The sequence below is a fragment of the Cheilinus undulatus genome, linkage group 17 (genome assembly GCF_018320785.1).
Source record: "Cheilinus undulatus linkage group 17, ASM1832078v1, whole genome shotgun sequence".
In the NCBI taxonomy this organism is placed as follows: Eukaryota; Metazoa; Chordata; class Actinopteri; order Labriformes; family Labridae; genus Cheilinus; species Cheilinus undulatus.
In genome coordinates, this window is record NC_054881.1 from 41,717,548 (window position 1) to 41,742,717 (window position 25,170).

The 25,170-nt window shown below is 38.5% G+C and overlaps 1 protein-coding gene across 2 annotated transcripts in view; it reads left to right on the forward strand.

The window, feature by feature from the left end:
* olfm1b (olfactomedin 1b) overlaps positions 1–25,170 on the forward strand; it is a 52,536-nt gene that overhangs the window by 9,245 nt on the left and 18,121 nt on the right. The window contains exons 1-4 of one of the 2 annotated variants that reach the window (XM_041810880.1): positions 7,436–8,050; positions 8,914–9,063; positions 9,702–9,857; positions 17,644–17,863. In XM_041810880.1, the coding sequence (XP_041666814.1) occupies positions 7,901–8,050; positions 8,914–9,063; positions 9,702–9,857; positions 17,644–17,863 (676 nt within the window). In that variant the 5' untranslated portion in view covers positions 7,436–7,900. Of the gene's footprint in view, positions 1–7,435; positions 8,051–8,913; positions 9,064–9,701; positions 9,858–17,643; positions 17,864–25,170 lie in introns of those variants that run through there. The other variant, XM_041810881.1, reaches the window with a different exon arrangement.

Here is a 25,170-nt window from a genome sequence, read left to right on the forward strand (position 1 = left end):
ACAATCCTCACACCTGTAGTAGAGCACAATAGTCGGGTCTGAGAGTGCTTTTATTAGGCTTTAACCCCCTGAGACCCTGCGTATACATGTGAGGACATTAAGCTCTCCCACTACATAGCAATACATTCTGCCTCTAGAATTTTAGGGATAATTCTCCATTAAAGTTTAAGTCATTTGCTTCAAATAATGAGAGAGAAAAAATTTCAGATTTTTTCAGGGATTAGTTTGGATTATTTGGGGGGAATTTCCTTGGAAATTTTTCAAACATTTTCATGGAAATTTTGAGGAATATTTTTGAGTTTCATGGAGGGTTTGGGTGAAATATACTTTAAAATTTGTTTGGCATTTTTGTGGGAATAGAGGAATTTGGTCAGGCATTTGGGGGAATTAGTTTTTGATATTATCAGGAATTTTCATGGATTTTGGGGGGAATTTTGTTTGGATTTATTAGGAATTTGCTTGGGGAATTTTTAAAGACTTTCATGGAAATTTTTAAGAATATTGTATTTTGAAAAGTTTCAGTGGAGGTTCTGGGCGCAATATGCTTCCATTTTTTGCATTTCAGTGGGAATTTGTTTGGATATTGGGGAAATCATTTGAGATTTTCAGGATTTTTTGAGAAATGGAAAGTCGGGAAATGAGTTTCTGATGTGAAATGTGATATACATTTTTGGGGGGAATTTGCATGGTAATGTTTTGGTATTTTCATGGAAAAATTTGTGGATTTTGGTGATTTTTTTATTTTGGTGCAATTCGTTTTGAATATCTTAAGAAATTTGCATGTCTGTTTGGATGTTTGGGGAGATAACTTGGGGAATTTTCAAGCACTTTCAAAGAAATTTTGGAAAATATTTTTGAGAGTTTCATTGGAGGTTTTGGGGAAATATGCTTCAAATTCTTTTTGGCATTTCCATGGGAATTTGTTTGGACATTTGGGGGATTTTTTTTTGTAATTTTCAGGGTACTTTTAAAAATGCAAATTTGGTAATTGAGCGTTTTAGGTGAAATGTGATTTAATTTTTTGGTCGGGAATTTGGACCAAAATATTTTGGCTTTTTTTTTGTGGAAATTTGGGAAACGTAACTGAAAATTTAGAGGCATTAGATTGAGATTTTAGGGGTTTTAAAGCATTTTCATGGAAAATTTGAAACAAAATTTGGAGGGTTTCATTTGAGGTTTCATTTTAAGGATTTTTTTTTTTTATTTGGAAAATGTGATTTGATTTTTTGAGGGGAATCTGCACTGAAATATTTAAGAATTTTCATGGGAATTTAGGAAATTTGTAAATTTTGGTGCTATTTTGATGGATGGTTTGGAGGTTGTGTCCTTTGAACATTTTAAGAATTTCATGGAAGTTTCAGGGAATTTGTTTGGATAGTTTTGGCAAATTTTCCAACTTTTTCATGGAATTTTGGGGGGATGTATTCGTCCATTCTTGGGAATTTGCTTGAAACAACTGGCCGACACTCCGATCTGGGTCTGTATTTTCTGCAGAATCAGGACCTTCAGGAGATTAATGGGCATCATTTTTGGTCTAGGCTGAGTTTTTAGTCTTACTGATCCCAAATAAGAGGGAGAAACTTAAAAAAGGAGGTTCATATTCCTGCTTTAGTTCCTATTGGTCACTCTGAGGCTGTTGTGATTTTTTTTTATTTATTGACTTATTTCAGAAGAAATACCTGCTTGTTTTTCCCTCCAGTCACATTTACACTTTTCACCCAGCTTAAACTGACACTCGTCTTTAATTTTAGAATAAACTCTGAGGATACACCTACAGTATTGAACTTTCTAAGACTTGCAGGATTTTGCTTCTATTTTGTCATTTTCCTTGGAAAGAGCTGTGTGCTTTGACCTGTTTGAAGAAACTCAAAGACGCTGCGTTGGTCTTCAGGTTGTTGCCCTAGATTCAGAATATGTTGGATTTTAATTGCTGCAGATACTAAAGTGTACCTGGCTGTCTGTTTTTCCCCGCTGGATCAATGCTCCGTTCAGCCGTGGAGTCGAGTTGACTCTGTATGACCTGCACTCATGGTTGTTTTGTTGACCTCTATTGGAAATGAAGTCTTTTTTATTAGAACACCTGTGCTGCTCTGAGACCGGTCCAGGCCAGACTGGACCGGACCCGCTGCAGCAGGGAGGGAGCCCCCCGCCGTCGATACTTCACAGCAATCTGTGGAGCCATCGGCCCTCTGAGCTCTCACCTTAAAGGTCACAAACAAGCGGGAGAGATAAGCGAGACACGAGAGAGAGGGGGTGAAATATAGATGTGCAGTGAGTGCAAACTTCACTCTCTTCTATCTTTCAGTCTACCAGAGAAATGCATTATGGTCCTGACAGAAATAGCTGTGGACACAGAGCCACTCACTCTCTGCTATTCTGGGGACCTCATGTATCATGCAGTGCTGCAGTTCAGCCCATAGGCCGCAGCATTAGACAGGAAGCCCCACACCTCAGCTGTGTCTGAGCGACCTTTTTCTTTAACCTCCATTTAAAGGGGCTTTCCTTCAGTGTTCCCCCTCCTCCATTATTCCCATACTTCATGCTTCAACCTGGATGTCCAAAACTAATTCAGACTCTTTTAACCCTTTGATAAACAGACGAGGAGGTCAGACATTTGATGCATGCATGAGTCAACATGAAGGTCATGTTTGCAGGTTTCAGCACAATTAAATAAGATTCAACACACTGGAATATACTCAAATCCTTCCAAAATGCATGCAAAATAGTGTAAAAGACCAAAGAGAGGAGGGCGAGTGCTACACCAGGATCAGCTGCTCTATAAACAGACTATAACAGCAGAAAATGAAAGAGCGACTTGCCAGATTATTTGCAAATAAGGTTTGGGGTAGAAATGGCTCAGAGCTGAAGATCTGAGACACTCTGATGTAATTTAAACCCCTTTATTAACCATGGCCATGTTTCCACTCAGTCTTCATCAGGACATAATAGATAAAGAACAGGTGTTCAAATACAAGTAAGTTTATAAATCACACAGAATAAAGCACATCTCTTAAAAAAAGTGCAAAAATTTTATTATAGTACCACCAAATGGTTTATACCTATGACAAAACAGTGACAATACAGAACAGAACTAGAAAAGCACTCGGAGAGCACAGACCTCCACCATTGGCCCTATCTCCCAATAGTGAAGAATCCTTTAAAAAATTCCTGGATCCGTCCCCATGTGCCCCCAACCATGGCATTCACCAATTCCTCCCTCCTCAGTAGGGTGGAAACACGGTGAGGCAAAGCGTCAGCTTTGCTACTGGTGGACTGTCATGGTGGAAGCATCGCCTGCCGGTGCCAACAGATGCACTGACCGTCTCACCCATGGTCTCACCGGATGACTGGAAGTCATGGCAGAGGGTGAATATTCCTCTATTCCTCCCAGCATTCTGAGTATTCTCGGTACAATTCGCTGTCTTTCTCTCTGTTACGCTCTGACTCGTCTCCTCGACCGAGCGTGCGTCTTTCAAACTCTATAAATCTAAAACTTTGAATAGAAACTCACCCAAAAATGCTGCTGGGATTGAAGTTACTCATGTCCGCCATCTCCTGGTGTAAAGTGGTAACAGCGCAGACCTCCACCATTAGCCCTATCTCCCAATAGTACAGAATCCTTTAAAAAATCCTGGATCCAGATGGTGATCCGGATCGGTCCCAAAATCTAATCAGTTCTTCCTTATGCCATTTCTGACATTTCCTGAAAATTTCATCAAAATCTGTCCACAGCTTTTTGAGTGTTGCTAACAAACAAACAAACAAACAAACAAACAAACAAACAAACCCACCTGATCACATAACCTCTGTGGCGGAGGTAATAAAGGATTAGCAGATGGTAAAGAATAGAGGGATTTATTTAAAAAAGACTTGAAATGCAGAAATGATAGAAAAAAAATTCCAGTGCAAGCTGTACTGTGTAAAATTAATTTTTATATCAAATGCAAATGATCATATTTCCTTTTCTAACTGATCTATTAACATCAAACAAAGACTGAAATGGAGCCTAAAAATCACAATATCCACACAAAGTGATTTCACTGCAGCATGTGTCTTTATTTGTATTCAATAATGTGATAAAAATAGCATATGATGATGATGTCACATAATCATAGACTCCTTAGATTAAAGTTGAATCTATCTGATTGGTTTGCTGTGGATTTTGTTTCCTACACGTTTTACTCTTCATTGCATGCATGAGTGTAGTCTTGCTTATTTCAGCCTGTTTTACATGGGATTGTGCAGATTTGTGATTTGTGTAAATATATTTTAAAGCCTACAGCTGGGTGATAAATACAACAGGCCTACTGGTGTTTTTAAATCTGTAACTTCACCTTTTAGCTAAATTTTCTTTTTTCTCTGTCTCTCTTTAAGAGTATTTTTATAGTACGGCAACAAAATGAACAAAATAACTTGATGGATTTTTGTGAAAATAAAGTCCAACGTTGAAACGGTTCTAAACTGAAGATTGGAGACACTCTGATGTGATTAAAAATCCTCTCTTAACCAGAGATGTCTGTGGATTTAGACTCACAACAAGTCTTCATCAGGAAGCAGAAAAAGAACATCACCTGACAGAAGGCAAAACAGATTTAAAAAAGCACATTTTTAAGAATACAGCTGACATGAAAGTGCAAAAAAGTACCCCAAGAAAAAAGCTTTATAACAATATTTGAGAATAGTTTCCACAAAAACCATCCATACAGACGCCTATAGAGACCTCCTTTGTTCCCCAACATCATATTTTAATGTTTAAATCAGTTTATTGTTTTATTTTGCCCTATTTTTAAATTTTTGGAAGTTCTACATCTAAAATACGTAAAACTTAGAAACAGTTTTCATTTAATAAAGTTAAGGTTGTGCTAGAAAAATAATAATAAATAAAGATTCCAAACAAGAGCCTGGTAAACATTTATCTGAGTGGTTTTTATTGTGAAAAGAAAAGAATTGACTAACAGGCAAAAACACCCTGTGAACTTTTAAGGGTTAATTTCTAAAACACTAGTGCTTTACAGATGGAAAATCTGGAACAAGAGCATGGATTTGGAATAAAGAGTATTTCTAAGATATGACTGAACCTCCCGAGGACTTCTGCTGGTAGAATGTTAGAAAAAAAAAAAAGTCAGAATTTCAATAAAATTTTAAATAATTGTCTCGGAATATCTGGAGAATTTGCTTTGAAATTTTCAGGAAATTTCTTGTATATTTATTGGAATATTTTTGAATTTTTGTAGAGTTTGATTTTTTTTATTTTATTATTATTATTATTATTATTATTATTATTATTATTATTATTATTATTATCATCATCATCATCATCATCATCATTATTATTATTATTATTATCATCATTATTATTATCATTATTATTATTATTATCATTATTATTATTATTATTATTATTATTTTGCAGTGGGTGTTGTGCCTGAAAATCTTTTGTTACTTTTTAATGGGAATTTCAAGAATTTATTTGTATATCTTTGGGAATGGGAGTGAGGACTTTGTTTGGATTTTTGGGGTGAAATGTTTGGAAATGACCCCTCATTTTCCTTGTAATTTGGGGGTATATTTTTGTGAATTTGATTAGAAATTTTTGGGAATTTTCTTGAAAATTTTCAGGAATTTTCATGGATTTTTTTTTTAAACATTTAATGTCAATCTTTAGACTTTTTTTGTTTTGTTTTTTAAAAAAGCTAACAGAGATTTTTTTTGTTGTTGTTGTTGTTGTTGTTGTATTTCATGGGGATTTTTTATGTTTTGGGAATGTCATTATTTTAAAGTGAATTTTCCAGGATCTCCAGAACTTTTGTCCAGGCTCTTGTGGTCTAGGGACTGAACTCTACGTCTCTGACACAGTGAATTATTGACTGATTCAGAACTAAAACTCAGGAGGTTAAAATGCCAAAAGGTAACAAAAAAGGGCAGAAATAGCTGTAAATAGGGGTTAAATTAGCAGAAAAAATTTAACCCTTTAAAAATAGGGTTAAGGTTGGCAGAAGTGCTGCAAAAATGACCACATAAAACACGCAGAAAAGAGGTTAAAATGTAGCAAAAACATAGATAAAAGAAAGGCACAAAGTGGATAAAACACGCAGGAAAGTGGTTTAAATGGGTTAAAGAAAGGCAAAAATTGGGTTAAGGAAGCAAAAAAAAAAAAAAAAAAAGTATCAAAATGGGTTAAAAGTGGCAAAAATAGCCTGAAAAATTAGTCAAAAGATGTTCAGGAGTGGCACACAAGGGAAATAATTGGCAGGAAAGTTGCAAAGGCGGGGTTAAAGAGTGGCAAAATGGGTGAAAAGTTGCAATTATTGTTGAAAAAATGTGCTAAAAACAGGTTAAAAAGTGGCACAAATGGGATTAAACATGCAGGAAAAGTGGTTTGAAGGGTTTTATGATTTGCGAAAACTGTGTTAAAGAGACCAAAAGGGGTTCAAATAAGTTAATACTAGTACTAAATCACAATTGTGGAGGGCCCATTCTCTGGAATTTGCAGGGGCCCAGCCAGTTCTGTTGTTGTCTCCTTGTGGCCTGCTGCATGATAGATAACAGGGATAGATCTCACTGGTAATGACTAAAAATGTCCTGTGTTTTTAAAGACGATACTAATATTTTAACCAGACCAGAATAGTTTCTATTGAGACTAAATCTGGCCCTTGTGCAGATGTACTTGATGACCCCTGTCATAGGATATGTGTAAAATAAATCATCATAGTACCCTTAAGTCGTTTAAATTGAAATAATGATGTTTAGATTGATGAGAAGTTATAAAAATAAAGTAATATGACTGTATCTATAAGTACACTTTAAAAACAGCTAGCTTACGTGAAGTATAGCATATACGTAACGGCCTTCTTTTAGTGAATTATTTGATAGTTAGAGTCGACTAGTGATCTTCTAACACTAATTCCTTTCGTTTTTAGTTTATTTAAACTTTTTTTTTTGCATATTCAATGGTGCAACTTTATTTAAAATCCAGTTTCTTTCATACTAGCAACGCCGCCATCAGCTACAAGATGGCGCCATAGCCACATAAATTAAGAGCTCGGGCTCAGCTGGGAGCTCGAGACACCGAGAAACCATCAATTAAACATTTCCTGAGTCCTCTCTGTCAATGAACTGCGACACTGTGGAGGCTAGCGTGTTCATTCGGACATGTGAGTAGTTTCGTGGCGGTTATGGGGGTTCAGACGTCGGTGTGTTAACGGCGTGGCTGCCTCCGGTTCTCTGTGGGGGGAGTTGTGAAGAACCGGCCGCTAAATAATCCCTCAGCGTCAGTGTCAGACGGCCAGGGTCAGCCAACTGCTCATTGTCATTCCCTCTGGGGACAAAAAGCCAGGCGAATAAGGTGCAATCCCAGATATCACCACGGACGGACCCCAACCTGGCTGACATCATTGCGTCTGGCGATATAGATAGCTCCGTAGTACCTCCTCCTTCCTCCTCTCATCCACTTGGAGCAGCAGCCTGTGTGTGGAGTCAGTGGCACTTAATCACAGAGCGCACAGAGGCAGGAGGCGGACCGACGGGCGTGAACGAAATAGTAACTGTGAAGCGGAGAGGCAGCAGTGTGCGGGACAACGCAGAAGGAGGACCTTATCAAGACGACTTTCTCATCTTTTTACCTTCTCCTTTTTTGTCCAAACTGGAGCAAGTATTGCATTTTTCTCCCCCTCTCGACCCTCTCGTTCTCGGTCGTCTCTCCCCACGCCGCGTCCGCCGCCACTGCTTCCTTGGAGATGTCCAAAAAACGAGCAGCCGAGCCGGAGTCCCGGGTGAAACAGCAAGCTGTTCTGGGCTGCACCATGCCTCACCTCGCTTGTTTCTCACCGGAATCTGTAGAATGAAGACGGCTTAAAAAACAACATCTGAAAAAGTCCGTGCAGTCCCAAGCGAAGCAAAGATGTCGGTGCCTTTGCTGAAGATCGGCGTCGTGCTCAGCACCATGGCGATGATTACCAACTGGATGTCGCAGACCCTCCCCTCTCTGGTGGGGCTCAATACTACCAAGCTGACGGCGGCGCAGGGAGGGTACCCAGACCGGAGCACAGGAGTAAGTGCGCGCGTAAATCCTGCACCTGCTAGGCTTTTATTTCTCAATGAACCGTGCTCTTGCAACACCTTTAATCAAAACGAGAACCTTAGTTTAAAAAAAGTAATTGGAGAGGCTTTCAAGATATCCTCCTCGTGCGTTTGATCTCGCTCCAGCTGGAGTGGAAAGTTATCAGTTTGGTTTTCCCCCTCATACTGACATAAAAGAGAGTCATCTATGCAGGAAAATTAAGATTGGCATCTCATATTTCAAGGCAATCTGATTTTTCAGGAGGAGTGTCTGAATGAGAGAGGCGCTCAAAGCCAAAGATAGTGTTGTAGAGTCAAGATGAAGCGTTCCTTTGTTTCTCTGCTGCTGTGCCAAGATGTCATGAGCGATCTGTCACTGTGGACGTCTGCACTGGAATGCAGAACTGTTAAGAGGTAGCTGACTTTTACCCTGGTTTTTTTGAATATCCATCAGTGTCCGGCGTGGGAGCGCTGACTGATTAGAGCCGTGGAAATCTAAGACAGCGAGCAGGTGCTTGATAGTGATTTTCTTTGTCCTGTCAGCACATCCTGTGTTAGAAAGCAGCAGCTGACTGACAGCCGCTGTGATTGCTCTTTTTTTCACGTTTTGTGAAGTCACCTCTTCTCTATCGGAATAAATCAGCATTTATACGTAGCGCTGGTGCAGTTGTGAATATATCGAAGTCGCTCAGCAGGCTTTTCTGACGTCATGCACAGTTTTACCACACAGCTAGCTCATTGAATAATGGGAGTAGCTGCAGCTCTGATTGGCTTGAAAAATGCACGACAGCTTAAGCGTGATCAGGTCAATGCAATTGTAGACCATGTTCTCCTTATGCTCTCCTTTCTCCTCAGGTGTTGCCAGCAAACCCAGAGGAGTCGTGGCAGGTGTACAGTTCAGCCCAGGATAGTGAGGGAAGGTGTGTTTGCACGGTGGTGGCGCCCCAGCAGTCCATGTGTTCACGGGATGCTCGCACCAAACAACTGAGGCAGCTGTTAGAGAAGGTAAGTACACCTTAGCGGCGTCTCACCTTGGCAGTCAAAGTCACGCAACATGCCTGGTTACCTCACTGTGCACTCACATGCATAGGCGTACACATGTTTATGCTCCTCCAATTCCCTCTCTGCTTGTCGGACAAAAATAGGAATCATGCTTTAATGAGCTCCCTGGAAACCCAACAGGCATCATGGGAGGCTGCTATGTACTTTCCGGGAGATTCTATTGTACCACACAGACACAAAGCAGCAAATGTAATGATGCAACGCCACTCAATACCAATTGAATGTAAGCTAAGGCAACCACAGTTACCACAAAGACATTAATGCGGGAGTAATTTGCAGAGATAATCCACAGATAATGTAAGCTGCTGCACATAAGCTCCAGAAATCACAAAGAAGACGAGCCAGTTTATGTTTTTTAACAGCTTTGGAGGAACCAAATGTCATAACAGTATGCATTCTTCACCTCCACCATGCGTGTGAGGCCCCTGACTAGCTGGCCTCATGTCAGACTTTGTGAATCATTGCGAGGAGAAAGCCAAGCCAAAGCAGCATATTGAAAATCTGCTGTGCCCTCTCATCTCCAGCGCTCCGATTAGAAGTGCTTTAGAAGTGCATATTTGATTCCAGTCCAATCTGTCCAGGTCCAGAACATGACCCAGTCCATCCATGTCCTGGACCAGCGAACCCAGAGGGACCTGCAGTACGTGGAGAAGATGGAAGTGCAGCTCCGCGGTCTGGAGACCAAGTTCAGACAGGTGGAGGAGAACCACAAGCAGAACATCGCCAAGCAATACAAGGTACGGAGAGAGACGACCAGCCATTGAAAACCCAATCGCCCATTGATCATAGCAGATCAGTAGCACATTAGGCACGGCCTGACCCATTTGTGTTTGTGTTCCTACTGTGGAAATGTTCAGAATGGCCTAAATCACTAGACAAATCATCAAACTACATCATCAAATTACCTCCATCCAAAAGGCATTAAAAGTCAGGGGATGCAAACAGTTAAAAGTCGGTAAATTATTAAACTAATGAAGTTTGCAGAAAAATATTCAACGATCATGTTACTGGTTGATCTAAGGGAGCATGGTTAGGACTTAGCTTTAGCATTAGCATACTTATTGTTAACTAATCAGTAGCAGAGACGATGCGTTTTCATAATAGTCTACGGGGATTTTCCTGTCAACATACTCTCTTAAAGTTGAGTTTTTGTTGCTGCTCTATGAAATAAAATATATAATTTTGTGCATAGACTGTATGTAAGAGGAAAAAGGCATAGCCTCTTGCTTTAGGAAATAAGTGCCTTAAATTTAAATTCTTTATTATGGTGACAGGCCAACAGTCTGGCTGCACATACTAAATCTCTGACAGCCACTGGCACAGACCGTTCGTTGGAGACGCCTTCTCTTTCAGAATTTAACATGTTACTACAATGTTTACGATTTTTTCTAAAATTTAGCTTTATTCTTAAACAAAGTCTACATTCTATATTCATGAACCACACTGCAAACTAAAAAAAAAAATCTTATAATCAGGGACACAATTATGTATCGACCCATTTTAGCGGTAGATACACAAGCGGTGCCTTGCTTTAGCATTGTTAGCTTTAGATAAAGCTAACTTAGATATGTAAGCTTCATAATTAGCCTACTACATAAGCTGTTCTACTTAATTAAGCCTAGCAACATGAGCTTAGCAAATGTAGCTACATAGAGATCATAACTATGTAGTTTATGTACAGTGCTTAACAAATTTATTAGACCACCCTAACCCTAACCAAAGTAAGGTTTATGCCACAGCTGCCCTAAATTAACAGCATTGGTAATTACCAAAACCATTTTTGATGTTTCTGCAATAGTTAATACACCAATATGTAGAAGCGCTTTAATCCAAATTATATTTTTAATGCTAAAATATCATTATTATTGTTATCCATTAATTTTCAAATTTACTGATTTACAAAAAAACTGAAAAAATAGTAAAGCACATTAATATTTCTTGATTAATATGTCAAATTATAGTTATTTACTTGCATTCCTGAAGAGAAAAATGAGTTTTAGTGGTTGAATGTTATGCTTGATTAATTTCTGACTTCTCAGAGAAGCCCAGTGAGCCGGCTCAAATTTGGGTGAATTCAGTTTGAAATCCCTCATTCCTGTTCAAAATGGTAAAACGTGGAGAGCTCACTGAAAATGAAAGAGTCGGCATTAAAGCACTTCATGATGCTGGATGGTCTCTGAGACAAATATGACAGGTGGTCTAATACATTTGTTAAGCACTGTAGCCGCTTTGTGAGCTTAGCTTTAGCTACATAGAGAACGTAGCTATGTGTAGCCAGACATCCCATTTTTAAGAGACCTGTCCCGGTGAAGGATCCAGAAGTGTCTGGGGTCCTGCAGTTTCCAGTGACCTCACAGACATTGTTGACTATGGCATTTTAACCTATTTTATTTGATTAATGGCTCATTAGTTCCAGTATTTTTGTTATTGATGATGAATTTTTAGCAGAACGCGGTCTCAGAATGTGGCCGTGTTTGATGCCAAAACTTTTGTCAAAAAACACAAAACTTTAAGAGCCTCATTTTTTTTATATTACTGTGACAATATTTAGTCGTTTTTGTCCATCAAAACTGGAAACATCCCCAGTTTTCACTTGAGAAATCTGGTCACCTTACATTAGCTATGTAGCATACACAGCTAATGAATGGAGCTACGTGAGCTACACTTGCTGTGTTAAGATGTTTTCATAGAAGAGAAGCTTTTATTCTGTAAGCAGATAGTTTCCTCTGCTTTATTAAATGTTTCTAATCAGGTTTTGCAGGTCAGATTTTAAACTTTTGGTTTCCTCTCTGCTACCTTGAAACTTACCCTAATCCTACACAAAAGATTAACCTGATTTTATTTCGAAAAGTTTTGTGTGTATTACAGCTGAATGATTTGGGAAAATAATCTAATAGCAATTATTTCCCCTAATATTTCAAATGTGATTGAAATGTGATTATTCCCTAAGTTCCCCACCTTATGTTTTTTCCAACAAACTAAACTAGACTAAACAAGGGCTGGACAATTTTGAAAAAACAAAACCTTATTGTGATTATTTTGACTTGTTTTGAAAACTAGATATGAATTGTTGTATTGTAGGGAGTGATGATTTTATGCAATTCTAATATTTAGTAAGAAAAAGCACAAAAATGAAGAAAATAGGATTTTTTTTATCTATTCTAAAACAATGGCACTTGAATGATTACATGATTATATAATGCATAATATCTCTGCTGCAAAAAAGGTTTTAAACCAGTATTTTGGCAAAAATATTGCACTTTCTTTGCTGCAGGCAATAGTGCGAGTGAATCTCATTTTCAATTAGTTGCCCAGCCCTAGCGTGTATTTCTGTTCTGAAAGAGACGGCGTCTCAGATGTGTGGTCTGCAGCCAAACCCCTCTCCATCAGGGAGGAGGTTGCTTATATGCAACTAGACAAAAAACCTTTTGTAGTTAGTTTTATGTCTCCTTGAAACGAGTTTGATGCTAGGTGTAGTTGTCTTCAGAGTAAAAATGACAAATAGCAATTTCCACTTCAGGGCCTGGCTGATTCTAATGGATACTTTACTACAATAGCCGGATGGATTGACACCTGGTCATGCAAACATTCATTTTTTCTCACTTATGGGTCTGAAAAAAGTCAAAATCAAAGCTTCAACCATTAGTCCAACAACCAATGGTTGACATACGATGGCTACATCAGCTTCTGAAATTCTTCCTTCACTTATCGAATAAGTTCATAGAATTAGTTGACTTTTGTTATTTAACTGTAGAAATTCAAAGTCTGTGTAAAGCAATTATAAATGTGTATTTTGAATTTGTTTCTCCCTGCAGGGCTTAGTTGTTTGACTTATTAATAAACCATGAGGAATTTTAATAGTTGGCCTGTATATTTTAAACTTGAGGACTTTGAAGTCTGTGTAAAGCAATAGAAATAAAAATAACTGCTGTCAGGCCAAAACCTCCTATCTCCAAATTCACCTCATCTTAGTAATTTAACACTGAATGGTCATAATTAGCATAATTTTGACTCTTTTTATTGGTTTATAATTTCTAAAAACTATTGATGGATGTTCAGGGTGACCAAAAGTGCTGATTTATGGAAAAAAATTAAGATAAAAATTGGAGATTGAAGGTTTTGCCCCAACCACGGATTTGTTTTGTGTTTTAACCACCAGGTTGAATTTCAGTCATTAAAAAGTTCATAAATTACGTATAAGTAAGCCTCGAAATCATGAAAATTTAAGCAGTTATGTCTTTTTTGAAAGCTGTGAGCGTATTCTTTAAGTGTGCAGAAGCTATGCCCACCAGCTTGAAAGTCATTTAAATCTTTTATCCAGGAAAGATGCATTTGCATGCTTGTAATAGTTAAAGTCTCTACTAACAGCAGTTTAGGACTCACCCAGCAGAACCCGGGAGGACGTTGCAAATGCTTCCTGTACTTTCCCTGTGTAGAACATGATCATTTTAATATATTCAGTCATCTCAGGCTTTTTTCTGCCGTTATGTCAATGACTCAAAACTGTTACTCGTTACTAGATAATTGTAAACATGAGATAAAATTACAAGTTAAAGAAAAGTACAAAAACTACATACTTAAGCTTCCAAATCTAAGCAGTAATGTCTGTTTCTGACGGCTGTGGGCACAGAAACTGTGTGGACAAGCTGGAAAGACCTGCTGATGCACTTTTTTACAGTCCTGATCAGATTCCAATACATCAGTACCGATACCTGATAAGAATTCAGACATTTTTTATAATCATAATTAATAATCGTATTGTTTTTGTTGGTATTATGCGTAAGGTTACACAAAGCTCTAGTAAACTTGAAACAGTATTTATGCAAAGACAAAAAACTTCTAAAATGCATAGGTTAAAAAATAAAAGTGTATTACTGTATAAAAAGTAAATGTATAGAAAAATACATATGCATAAATATTAGAATAGCCCTTCAAATAAGTGAAAAAAACCCAACTAATTATTCAACTTCACGATATGTCTAGGGTCTATTCCAGCATGAAGCAACAAATGTGAAGTTTTTAAACGAAAAATCAAGCGAGCTGCTACTGAAAAACACTCAAGAAAAGGAACAGCTACAGACTTTAATTGTGAAGGATTTCTTAGGTAAAACCACTGATTAAACTAAGCTTCACCCCATGTTTAAAGTCAGCCTCGCTGTCACTCCTTAAGGCGGCTTCTCCGACCTTGTTAAGCGCCTCAGCCCGCATCTTTGAATCAAGGACTTAAAAACAAACAAAGTTGTTTAAGCTGTTGTAATACGAGTCACTGCAGCTCATATAAAAGCCACGGTCAGGACGACAGAGTTCACTTGCTTCATGTTGCTGTTATTACAGACATTTAACTTAGAGAGGAGTGTTACTGTGCTTCACACAGTGTTTTAATCTGACTGCTCTTTAATGTTGAAGTGATGATGAGTAGACTCAGAATGAACTGCTATCTCTCATACCTTCCTTTACGCTAGATGGGTTGTTTACAACTACAGATGTCAAGATTAATCGAGTTAATCGTGATCAAGCAAGATCCACAATTAGATGCCGTGTAGACTCAGAATGAGCTGCTGTCTCATACCTTCTGCTACACTAGATGCTTGTTTAAAACTAGAGCTGTCAAGATTAATTGTGTTAATCGTGATTAATTAAGGTCCATAATTAGATGTATGTAGAGTCAGAATGAGCAGTTGTCGCTCATACCTTCTGCTACGCTACATGGGTTGTTTACAACTACAGCCACATGATTAATCGACTTAATAGTGATTAATGAAGGTCCACAATTGGATGACGAGTAGACTCAGAATGAGCTGCTATCTCTCATATCTTCTGCTACGCTAGATAGGTTGTTTACAATTACAGATGTCAAGATTAATCATGATTAATGAAGGTCTACAATTACATGAGTAGACTCAGAATGAGCTGCTATGTCTCATACCCTCTGCTACACTAGATGCATTGTTTACAACTAGAGCTGTCAAGATTAATTGAGTTAATCATGATTATTAAGGTCCACAATTAGATGTAAGTAGAGTCAGAATGAGTTGCTATCTCTCATACCTTCTGCTACGCTAGATGCATTGTTTACAGTTACAGATGTTAAGATTAATCGAGTTAATCAAGATTAATCAAGGTCTACAATTAGATGATGAGTAGACTCAGAATGAGCTGCTATGTCTCATACCCTCTGCTACGCTAGATAGGTTGTTTACAACTAGAGCTGTCAAGATTAATCAAGTTAATCGTGATTAATCAAGGCTCACAATTAGATGACATGTAGACTCAGAATGAGCTACTATCTCTCATACCTTCTGCTACACTAGATGCATCGTTTACAACTAGTGCTGTCAAGATTAATTGAGTTAATTGTGATTAATTAAGGTCCACAATTGGATGAGGAGTAGACTCAGAATGAACTGCTATCTGTCATACCTTCTGCTACACTAGATGCAATGTTTACAACTCCAGATGCCATGATTAATCAATTTAATCGCGATTAATCAAGGTCCACAATTAGATGTAAGTAGATTCAGAATGAGCTGCTATCTCTCATAGCTTGCTGCTATGTCAGAGATGTGTCGTTTACTTTAGAGCTTCCAAGATTAATCAAGCTATTCATGATTAATCGAGGTCCACAATTAGAGCTCTATTTTGCAGTTGCGACAAATGCTTTTCCTTTTTTACACTCTTTGGTTTAGCCACGTCAGCGTCTCATTTCACCTTAAAAACTCACAGACAACTCAGTGGACAAGTCAAAAGTCATCATGAGCAAACTTTTAGCTTTTTATTGTCCACTGATTTCCTTTAAGATCCATAACAAGTTCCCTTTTCCATGTTAGAATCTTAGATCTACCTATAAAAGCAGGTTTAAATCCAAATTGGAAGTCAATAGCTCTTACTTTAAGATAGCAGGAAATGACTCAACAACAGTTTTGAATGCAAACAAATGCAATAACAATTGGCGATTAACTCTGAGATTAATTGTGATTAAAAATTTAAATCTTTCGACAGCCCTATTTACAACACATGCATGCTACTGCTGTACTGCTGTAAATTCATGGCACTGCAAAAATGTTGGCATCAGCGACATGGATCGGCGCTGTCAGTCCGGTGTAGAATATGAAACTAATGTACATATCTGACCCAATACCCCATATTGGATTGGATCTGACCCATCTCTACTCTTAACTGTGCAACAGTGCCATCCAGAGAAGATGCACTTACAAACCGAGGCAAAGCTAGCAAGCAAAACTGCAGACCGTAATGTTGAAACTCAAACAGAAAAGCCAAAGATGCTAAAACGCTCAGTGCATATTTTGTTTTAGGAACTCCAGTGCATCATTGATCCTCTCTGGCCCTAACTGTGAAAAAAGCCCTTCCTATTATTCGTCTTTTCTCATGTCCACTGCAGATATTCTCCAGCTTATACAGTAGAATTAAAGACAAATTCCTGCTGTTGCTTTACACAGACTTTAAAGCAGCTTCCTGTTTGTATCGTGCATTACATCTCTGTGATCCCGTCACCCTTGCATGCTCAACAACCCTCCTCCCCATGCATACGACACCACATTCAGTGCATGCCTTGCAATTGTCTGTAACCTGTCCTAAGTGCAAATACTAAGTGTGTGTGCAGTTTGTTTGTGTGTCTGTTAGCCAGGTTAGCAAGCTCCAGCCCCCTGTCAACAGTTTGTCATTTTCTTGCTTGCAGGGCTAACTTTAAGACATGTAAAGAGAGCCACAGGGAAGAAGAGGCAGGTCAATTCCAGATTCCCCTGAACTGGGCCACAGTACTGAGAGCTTTTGGGCGTCAAACAGTTAATTTTACCTTTTATAGCACCATTAAGACTAAGAAACCCCACCCCCTCTCCCAAACCAACCCACCACTGATCTCTTCCTGCATGTTACTGCTGTCAAAGTTTTCCATTTAAGAGCTTTTTTCAAACGTAAATACATTATTATTATTATTATTATCATTATTATTATTACTATTATTATTATTATTATTATTACTATTATTATTATTATTATTATTAATTGCTGTTATTCATTTTCTTTTCCTTTGGCTTTTGTCTATGCATATTTGGTTACTCAACAAATCTCTACGTAAAATATAGACGTACAATTCGAGACACTTTGTTGTGTGTGACATGTAAAAGCATGTAACCCTTACTACGATGTTGCATTTTAAACGATGATGACCAATAAAGAGCTTTCCCAATTGTTGTCGGTGTACCGAGGGCTTGCTTTTTAAAGGCTGCTCACTGCCGGGACGGAGCCACCTGCTCTGCTCGTCCAGCGGGGTGGAGAATATTCTCCGGGTTTGTCTGCTCAGACACACACCTGCACCACAACTGTTCACACACAAACACTGACCATGGACACAAGCAGGGGGTCTTCATGTCAGTGGAGAGGCAGGATAGAGTCAGAGTAGTCAGGATCAGACAGGTGTTTTTTATTTCTTTCCTTTTTTCCTTTTCTGGACAGTCTCCTTTTGTCGCGCATGACACTCAACCGAGCTCATTCTAATCCTTTCAGGCCATAAAAACGAAAATGGACGAGATTAGACCGTTGATACCAGTGTTGGAGGAGTACAAAGCCGATGCCAAATTGGTATTGCAGTTTAAGGCGGAGGTCCAGGAGCTGACGTCAGTTCTAAGCGAACTTCAAGAGGAGATGGGGGCCTATGACTACGAGGAGCTCCACAACAGAGTGTCAAATCTTGAGGAGAGACTCCGAGCATGCATGCAAAAATTAGGTAGGCACAGAAAGTTGTTGGCACACACAAACACGGGCATGCAACACTTCCACTCTGAGATGAGGGAGATGCTCAGGCACATTTACATGATTCAGAACATCACAGGGTCATTCTGTGTCGCTGTGATACTCCACGGCTCGAATGCATATCTGTAAACACTCATCTTTTACACTTTGTTCTGTCTTTTTACTGGTGTATGCTCACTCTTTAACCAACGTCCCTCTGAAATCTTACCTTACTGGATTAAAGCTCCTGTAAGGAGTGCTTAGTCGATTACAAACAGACTGAGATCAATTCTGATGTCTCTTTGTGACCTTCAGAACCAAACAAGACCATCAGTGACAAGATTGATTCTTTCAGTATTGTTATAATCAATGTCTGAATCACTGCTGCAGGCTGGGTGTCAGATAACTGAATGCTGCAGCCTTGATTGACATTTTCTGCAGCAATTATCCTCAAATAGAGAAACGTATATAACCTAGGAAAGTATCCCCCCTTGGATGTTTTACCCTTTAATTGATTTTATAAATCAATCATGGTCAATAGAATTTTTTGACTAAAAATACCAAGAAAACTCTTTAATGTTACAGTGAAAACTGATTATTACTGATTGTAGTATAAAGAAATCTGTGTTATCTGACATGTTAATCAGTATTCCTAAGAAAAATGGCTGAAAAAAGTGGCAAAAATGGGCAAAAGGTAGTTAAAAAAAAGTAGTATTTAAGGACAAAAGGTAGCTGAAATTGGTGAAAAGTGGCAAAAACGGCTTCAAGTAGCAATAAAAACAAGTTAAAGGTGAAAAAAATGGCCCAAAACCAGCAAAAATTGATGAAGAGGGGCAAAAATGGGGACAAAAGTGGAAAAAGAGAAAGAAGCAAAAAATGGGTAAGAAGTTACAAAAAATGAGTTACAGGTGACAAAAAATGGTCCCAAAGTGGAAAAAACGTGGCAAAAAAACGAGTTAAAAGTCAGTAAAATGAGCAAAAAGCAGTCAAGACTGGAAAAAAATGGGCTAAAATAAGAAAAGAGTGGTATTTAGTGGCAAAAGGCAAAAAGATGCTTAAATGAGCAAAAAATGGTGAAAAGGGCAAGAATGGGATAAAAGTGACAAAAAGAAGTGGCAAAATGGGCAAAAAAAAAATAGGAAACTAGTAGTATTTAAAGGCAGCTTAAATGGGAGAGAAGTGCCAAAAAATGGCGATAAAGTGCAAAAATGGAAAAAAAGGTGGCAAAATTGGACAAAAAGTAGGAAAAAACGGTTTTTAAATGACAAAAAGTAGCATAAATGGGTGAAAAGTGGGAAAAAATGGTGAAAAATAACAAAAAAAAGTTTCCCTTTTTGAAGGATTTCTGGGAGAATAAAATTAAAATGAAGACATAAAAGAGCCACACGCTGAGTATCACTGCCTCAGTGCATGAATGTGTCTTAAGTGATTGCAGTATCAAGACGTGTCTGGAAGACCCAGTCACTGGATTACAGTATTCCTGGCTACCATTACATCATGAAGACAAAAGAACACTCCAAGCAACTCAGACAAAAGCTTATTAAAGAGTCAGGGGAGTCAGGGGATGGGTACAAATCATTTCTAAGGCACCAAACATCCCCCAGAGTTCAGTTAAATCCATCATGAAGAAATGGAAGGAAACAAACTGAGCGAGCATGAAAGAAGGAGACTAGTGAGGGAGGAGTTAGAGGAGTGGCAAAGAGAAAGCCACTGTTGAAGAAAAGTTTGATTTAATCTGGGCAGGAGCTCGCCAGAAGGCACGCGGGAGACTCCATGGTCAAGTGGAAGAAAGTTCTAATGAGGCCAAAATGGAGCTTTTTTTTGCCATCAGAAACACCACACCAAACCAGTCCCACTGGGAATCATGGTGGTGGCAGCATCATGCTGTGGGGATGTGGGGATCTTGCAAAGAGTCTGAATGGGAATGGGTTAATGAGAGGTTTAGTATTTCAGTTTTATATTTTTAATTAATTTGGAAAAATGTCTAAAATTGTGTTTTCACTTTGCCATGATGAGGTACTGACTGTAGATTACTGAGAATAAAGTGATTTTTTTCTACTGTAGCATCAGGCTGTAACAAGGAAAACTAAAAAAGTGAAGGAGGTCTAAATACTTTCTGAATGCACCAATATAAGCAACTTGTAAAAATAACTTTCTCAGATATCAGCAAAAATCAAATATCATGCATCCCTTCAAATTAAAAAAGTAAATAAATAAATTTAAAGAGAAAACCTTTAATTTTCTGGTGTCTGTCCCAGATTAATGTTGTATGACACTTTGCGGCTGTCAGTAGCGTAAAGAATTGCTTTTCTTGGATGTACTTTAGTCAGAAACATTTGCCTCCAAGGCAGGGGTGTCAAACTCAGTCACAGCAGGGGCTGGATTCTGGATTCAGGTCTAACCTGAGGGCCTAGCAGGGTCAGCATTTAGTCATAACTATCATCCTCATTTTCACCAGTTAATAAAATGTTTTTTTTTTTTTAAAGCACTGATTATAAATCATTTGGAAATTCTAAAAAGTTAAAATAATAAGTTTAAAGGCTCAAATCTGAGAAAGATTCCAATTTATTAGTTTAAAAGATCAGAACACTAAATTAAAAATAGAAAAATAATGTTTTTAAAGAGCAAATATATACAAGGAGAAAGTTGAAATCATTAGTTTGAAAGTTCAAAATATGAGATCAAATTTGAAACCATGAGTTTAAAAGTCAAAATATGACTTAAAATTTTAAATTGTGAGTCTGATATGTCAAAATATGGGATTACAAATTCAAAATTAGGAGTTGAAAATGTCAAAATATTAGCTAGAATTCAAAATGATGACTTAAAAAGTTAAAAATATGACTTAAATTTAAAATCTGGAGTGTAAAAGGTCAAAATATGATAGCAAGTAAAAATTATTAATTTAAAATGTCAAGATATGAGAAAAAATTGAAATAATGGGTTTAAAGGTCAAAATATAGGATTAAAAAACCAACGTAAGGAGTAGAAGAAGTCAAAATATGACTTAACCCTCAGGCATCACTTTAATTTACTGCCCTTTAAAGCCATTAAGGGAAAAAATGTCCACTTCCAAAACACTGCTATAAAAACTTAACAGATTCATATTTTTCTGCTTTTTTGCATAAATCTCTTAAACAACTTCAGCTGTGCTAAAAAACTACCAAACATTCAACCATGTTGAGGATTTTAAGCCTTTAAATGCCATTTTGATTACTTAAAATCGATGTTATTTTTTCTGAAAAGGGGGGGGTGATATCTTCCTTAAACCAAATGTTGGATGGCTGGGGCATTCTTCCTAAATCCAGCTTGGATATGTCAATGATTCGCTAAAATATTTACTTTTATGCATTTTTAGTTTTTGTGTAGCATCAGATTTAAAATTTACTACCCTTTAGAGTCATTAAGGACAAAAACGTCCATTGCAAAAATGGCAATAAAAATAGTAAACATTAATATTTTTTCTGCTTTTTTTGGTCAAATCTTTTGATCAACTTTAGTTCTAATCAAAACAATTCATTACTGAATAAAAATTTCCAGTCAGTTGTGGACAAAAATGTCCCATTGACTCCCATTCCCATTCTTCAGGATATAATCGTTCCATGGGCCGGATTTGGACCCCGGGCCGTGACTTAGACACCCCTGCTCTAAGGGTTTAGCTGCAGCTCATATGGCTGCCAGCTGAGGGGATCTAATGGAGCCATTCAGAAGCATTTTTTACAAGTTAAAGTTAGATAAAAAAAACGGACTTATCCTTAGAGGAGTAAGTGTATTAAACTCTGATCTGTCCCACTAACAAGCCTCCTCTAATGCAATACTATAAGAGAGATATTTATATCCATGATAAGGCTGGATGGTAGAAACACTCACAAATGGACTGCACACAGAGGAAGAGAGAAACAACAGCCTTCTCATCTCTTTGCTTTTAGCCTCTGTCTCCATCTCTTCACACCTCTGTCACAGCCCACGGTGCTAATAGATGCACACCCACACACCAAAGTGACTAAGATGTATTACAAGAGCACAAACACTTCCGTGCAGCACATCACGGGTATATTGTGTTCCTGTTTGGGATTATTCACAGTCCAACATGACGGGGAGAAGTTGGGAAAAGCATTTGGTTACAAAGCGCCGTGTTCCTTTAGCAAGGCTGGACAAATCCTCCTTTTCTAGTAGCTTCTGCCATTATTTCTCCATCTATGCATACAAATCGGTGCTATCGCTGTCTGCTGGACTGGAACAGGAGCCGTGTCAGGGTTTTTTTCCACCCTCAGTTCAATGCCAATGACGCGAGAGGGAACTGCAGGGGTCGCCTCGGTGTGTGCGTACGTGCGCGTGTGATCAGACGAGATAAAGGCGAGGTCACTCAGCGTGGGATGGGCCGAGGCAGAACAGAGGGTGACTACTCTTTTTCATCTTCATGCATCGCGCTCACAAACACCCTCCTGTACACTCCCCCTGATTGAGATTAAACTCGCCAAGGTCACTCCGGGAAAATTTGCATCCAACAACAAGGGGAAGGAGGAAAAACTAGAGGGGGCAGCAGGAAGTTGAGAATCTGGTAATAGAGAGAGCGACAGGAGGAATTGATAGAGGGTGCTGAGGGGGAGGGGGGGGGGGTGATAAAGTGAAAGAGAGTAACTGGAGTCCCTGCAGAGCTGTCCTTCAAGCTGTTTTGTGCCGGGGAGACTAACAGCCCCGGTGGCTGCTGGGACACAATGGCCATCGATCAAGAGGACATGCCAGCTTGCTGGGCAATAATCAAATAAATAAATCACCCAGCGTTGGACCACAGCAACACGGAGGCACGGAGGGCTTCGGGCAAATCCGGAGCATTCATGCCAGAATACTGATGAATGGAACAGGAAAAGTCACAGCAGCTCATAAAAAGGTCTGCTACCTGGCCTCCAACCACTGGTTTCACCTTCTAGTTCCCTGTAGGGAATCCTATTACAAGGAGTAATGGGATCACCGGCTTCACAGGCTGCAGAATCAGGTTTTCTCTTTACAAACAAGCTAAATTTTACTGTTAAAATTCAGATTTCTCACTCATATTTGTCTTTGACTCTTACTTTACTAATAGATTTATCAAAAGGGGCACATTTAAGAGGCATAACAGAATCATTAAACCTAATGTCAATATCAAAACGACATCAGAGCTGCTGTGAGGAGTTTTTAACTACAGAGCAGACTGAAAACACTGATGTCTCTGTATGTACTGTACAAGCAAACAAGACCATCAGCTTCAACAAATAAATACACATTCAGTTATTAATGTTTAAATGAGGGGATACAATCCATGTATATCGATACATGGGGTCCAGACACCCCTCGGATGGGCGCCAAAGATCTCAGGTGGGGTCCTGTCTGCTTTGACGTTGTCGAAATTATATGTGCATTTATTTTTTTAACCCTAGAACTGCCAGTAGGTAAAAATTACCCAAGACGGGATTTGAAACTCACAGATTCTTATTGATAACACAGTAAACATAAGTGACGAAGCCTTTTCTTTGCTCAGACTTGTTCTCCATCTCTTGGGGACAAAACAGTGAAAAAAGAAATATTCTGTGACTAACGGTTTTGAAAATATCTACATATATGCAAAAAAAGGCCATGCACTTTTTTTTACAGTTAGATTCATTTGTGCCGTTCCTCTGAGCAGCATAGATGCAACTGGTCGACTGCCCCTCCCACAATGCATTGCATGTCAACAAACATGGCGCTGGCCACTAAAGAAAGCCAAAGTACATGATCGAAAATGGATTAAAGATGGATAAAAAGATGCTTATTATCGGATGTAACGCTGTGGATTTAATCTCCAAACACCTGAAAAGTCACTGAAGTTCTGGGTTCGCTACAACGGCGTCCTTTAGGGCTACAGAGACAACGATGGTAGAAAACGAACAGTCCAAACAGTCAGCTTTTAGAGGAAAAAAAGTGCAAGTGTCTATGGCTTATGGTTCAAAAGTTATCAACATTTTTATAAACTGTGACACTTATTGTTGTATACAACAACGCCATCCTCAGAGACCCCAGATAGTCAGCCAGGTTTCAGGCTCACTAGAAAATTTTCTGAAAGAGCTACAAATGCGTGGAATATGATTAGAAAGGCACAACAGAGAGCTTTCATAGGAAAAAAAAAACAAGTTAGTGTCTATGACTTGTGGTTCAAAAGTTACCAAGTGATTTACAAAGGGGTGTGCCTGCAGCACCTGTGCCTGAGATCTAAGGGTTAACTGTATCTTACCTGATGTGTTTACAATCTTAAAGACTGTCAGTCTTTGACTTTTCCTAAAAGCTTGTTTTATAGCACCTGGTGTCATCAAAAAAATCTTTACCTAAACCCAAATTTTAGGTTTTTAAAAGTTTTTACCTATGGTTAACAAGCTGTTCAGTGTCAGTGGTTAACTAACAGCCCTTGATTAGTGCTATTTATGAAAATCAAGGCCCTTTAATGACAGGTACATTTGACCTGTTGGCTGTTTATGGTATGTAGAGATCCATGGCAGTTCTAGTGTTAAACCATGAATACAAACATTTAACAGCAGATTAGGGCTACCTGAAAAGATTTAAAAACTAGAGAGGATCCTTTACATTTGGAGAGAAATGTTGACATTGTCTACTTTAAAAAGTTGTAACTTTACAAGAAAATAATAATAATAACAAAGTTTAAAGATAGCTTATTCATAGATCTGTTGGCATGGCGCTTTTAAGGACATAATGCTTTTTATGTTGGGATTTTGTCAATTAAAGCACTGGGTTAGTTAATTGATTATCCAATTAAATCAATAGAAATTCAAAACACTGATCTACACCGTCATCTTTAAGCTACACTTTTATTTTGAAATAACGCCTGCACGCCTGTTGACAGTTTCCCAGCCCAACCCAGCAGCAGCATCCTCAGCATGCCGGCAGTGGCAGCTGCTTACAGTGTGCAATGGAGGGAAAGAAGATATCCACTCTTCGCTCAACTTTGTGGGCTGATTTCAGACGGAGACTACCCTAGGGTGGGCCGACAACATCTGCATATCTGTGGACTGACAGTCTAAGCCAGTGATACTCAGCCCTGCTCAACCAAAATAACCTAATAGTTGAAAAACGCCTTTGCAAGAGCCACAATCTAAGTGGTGAAAAGTGGAGAAAATGGTTTAAAATGGCAATAAAAATTAGTAAAAGGTGACAAAAATTGTCAAAAAGCAGCAAGAAAAGTGTCAAAAACTGGGTGCAAAACGGGCAAAATAGGCATGCAGTGGACAAAAGTAGGTGAAACATGACAAAAATGGTTGCAAAGTCACAACGAAT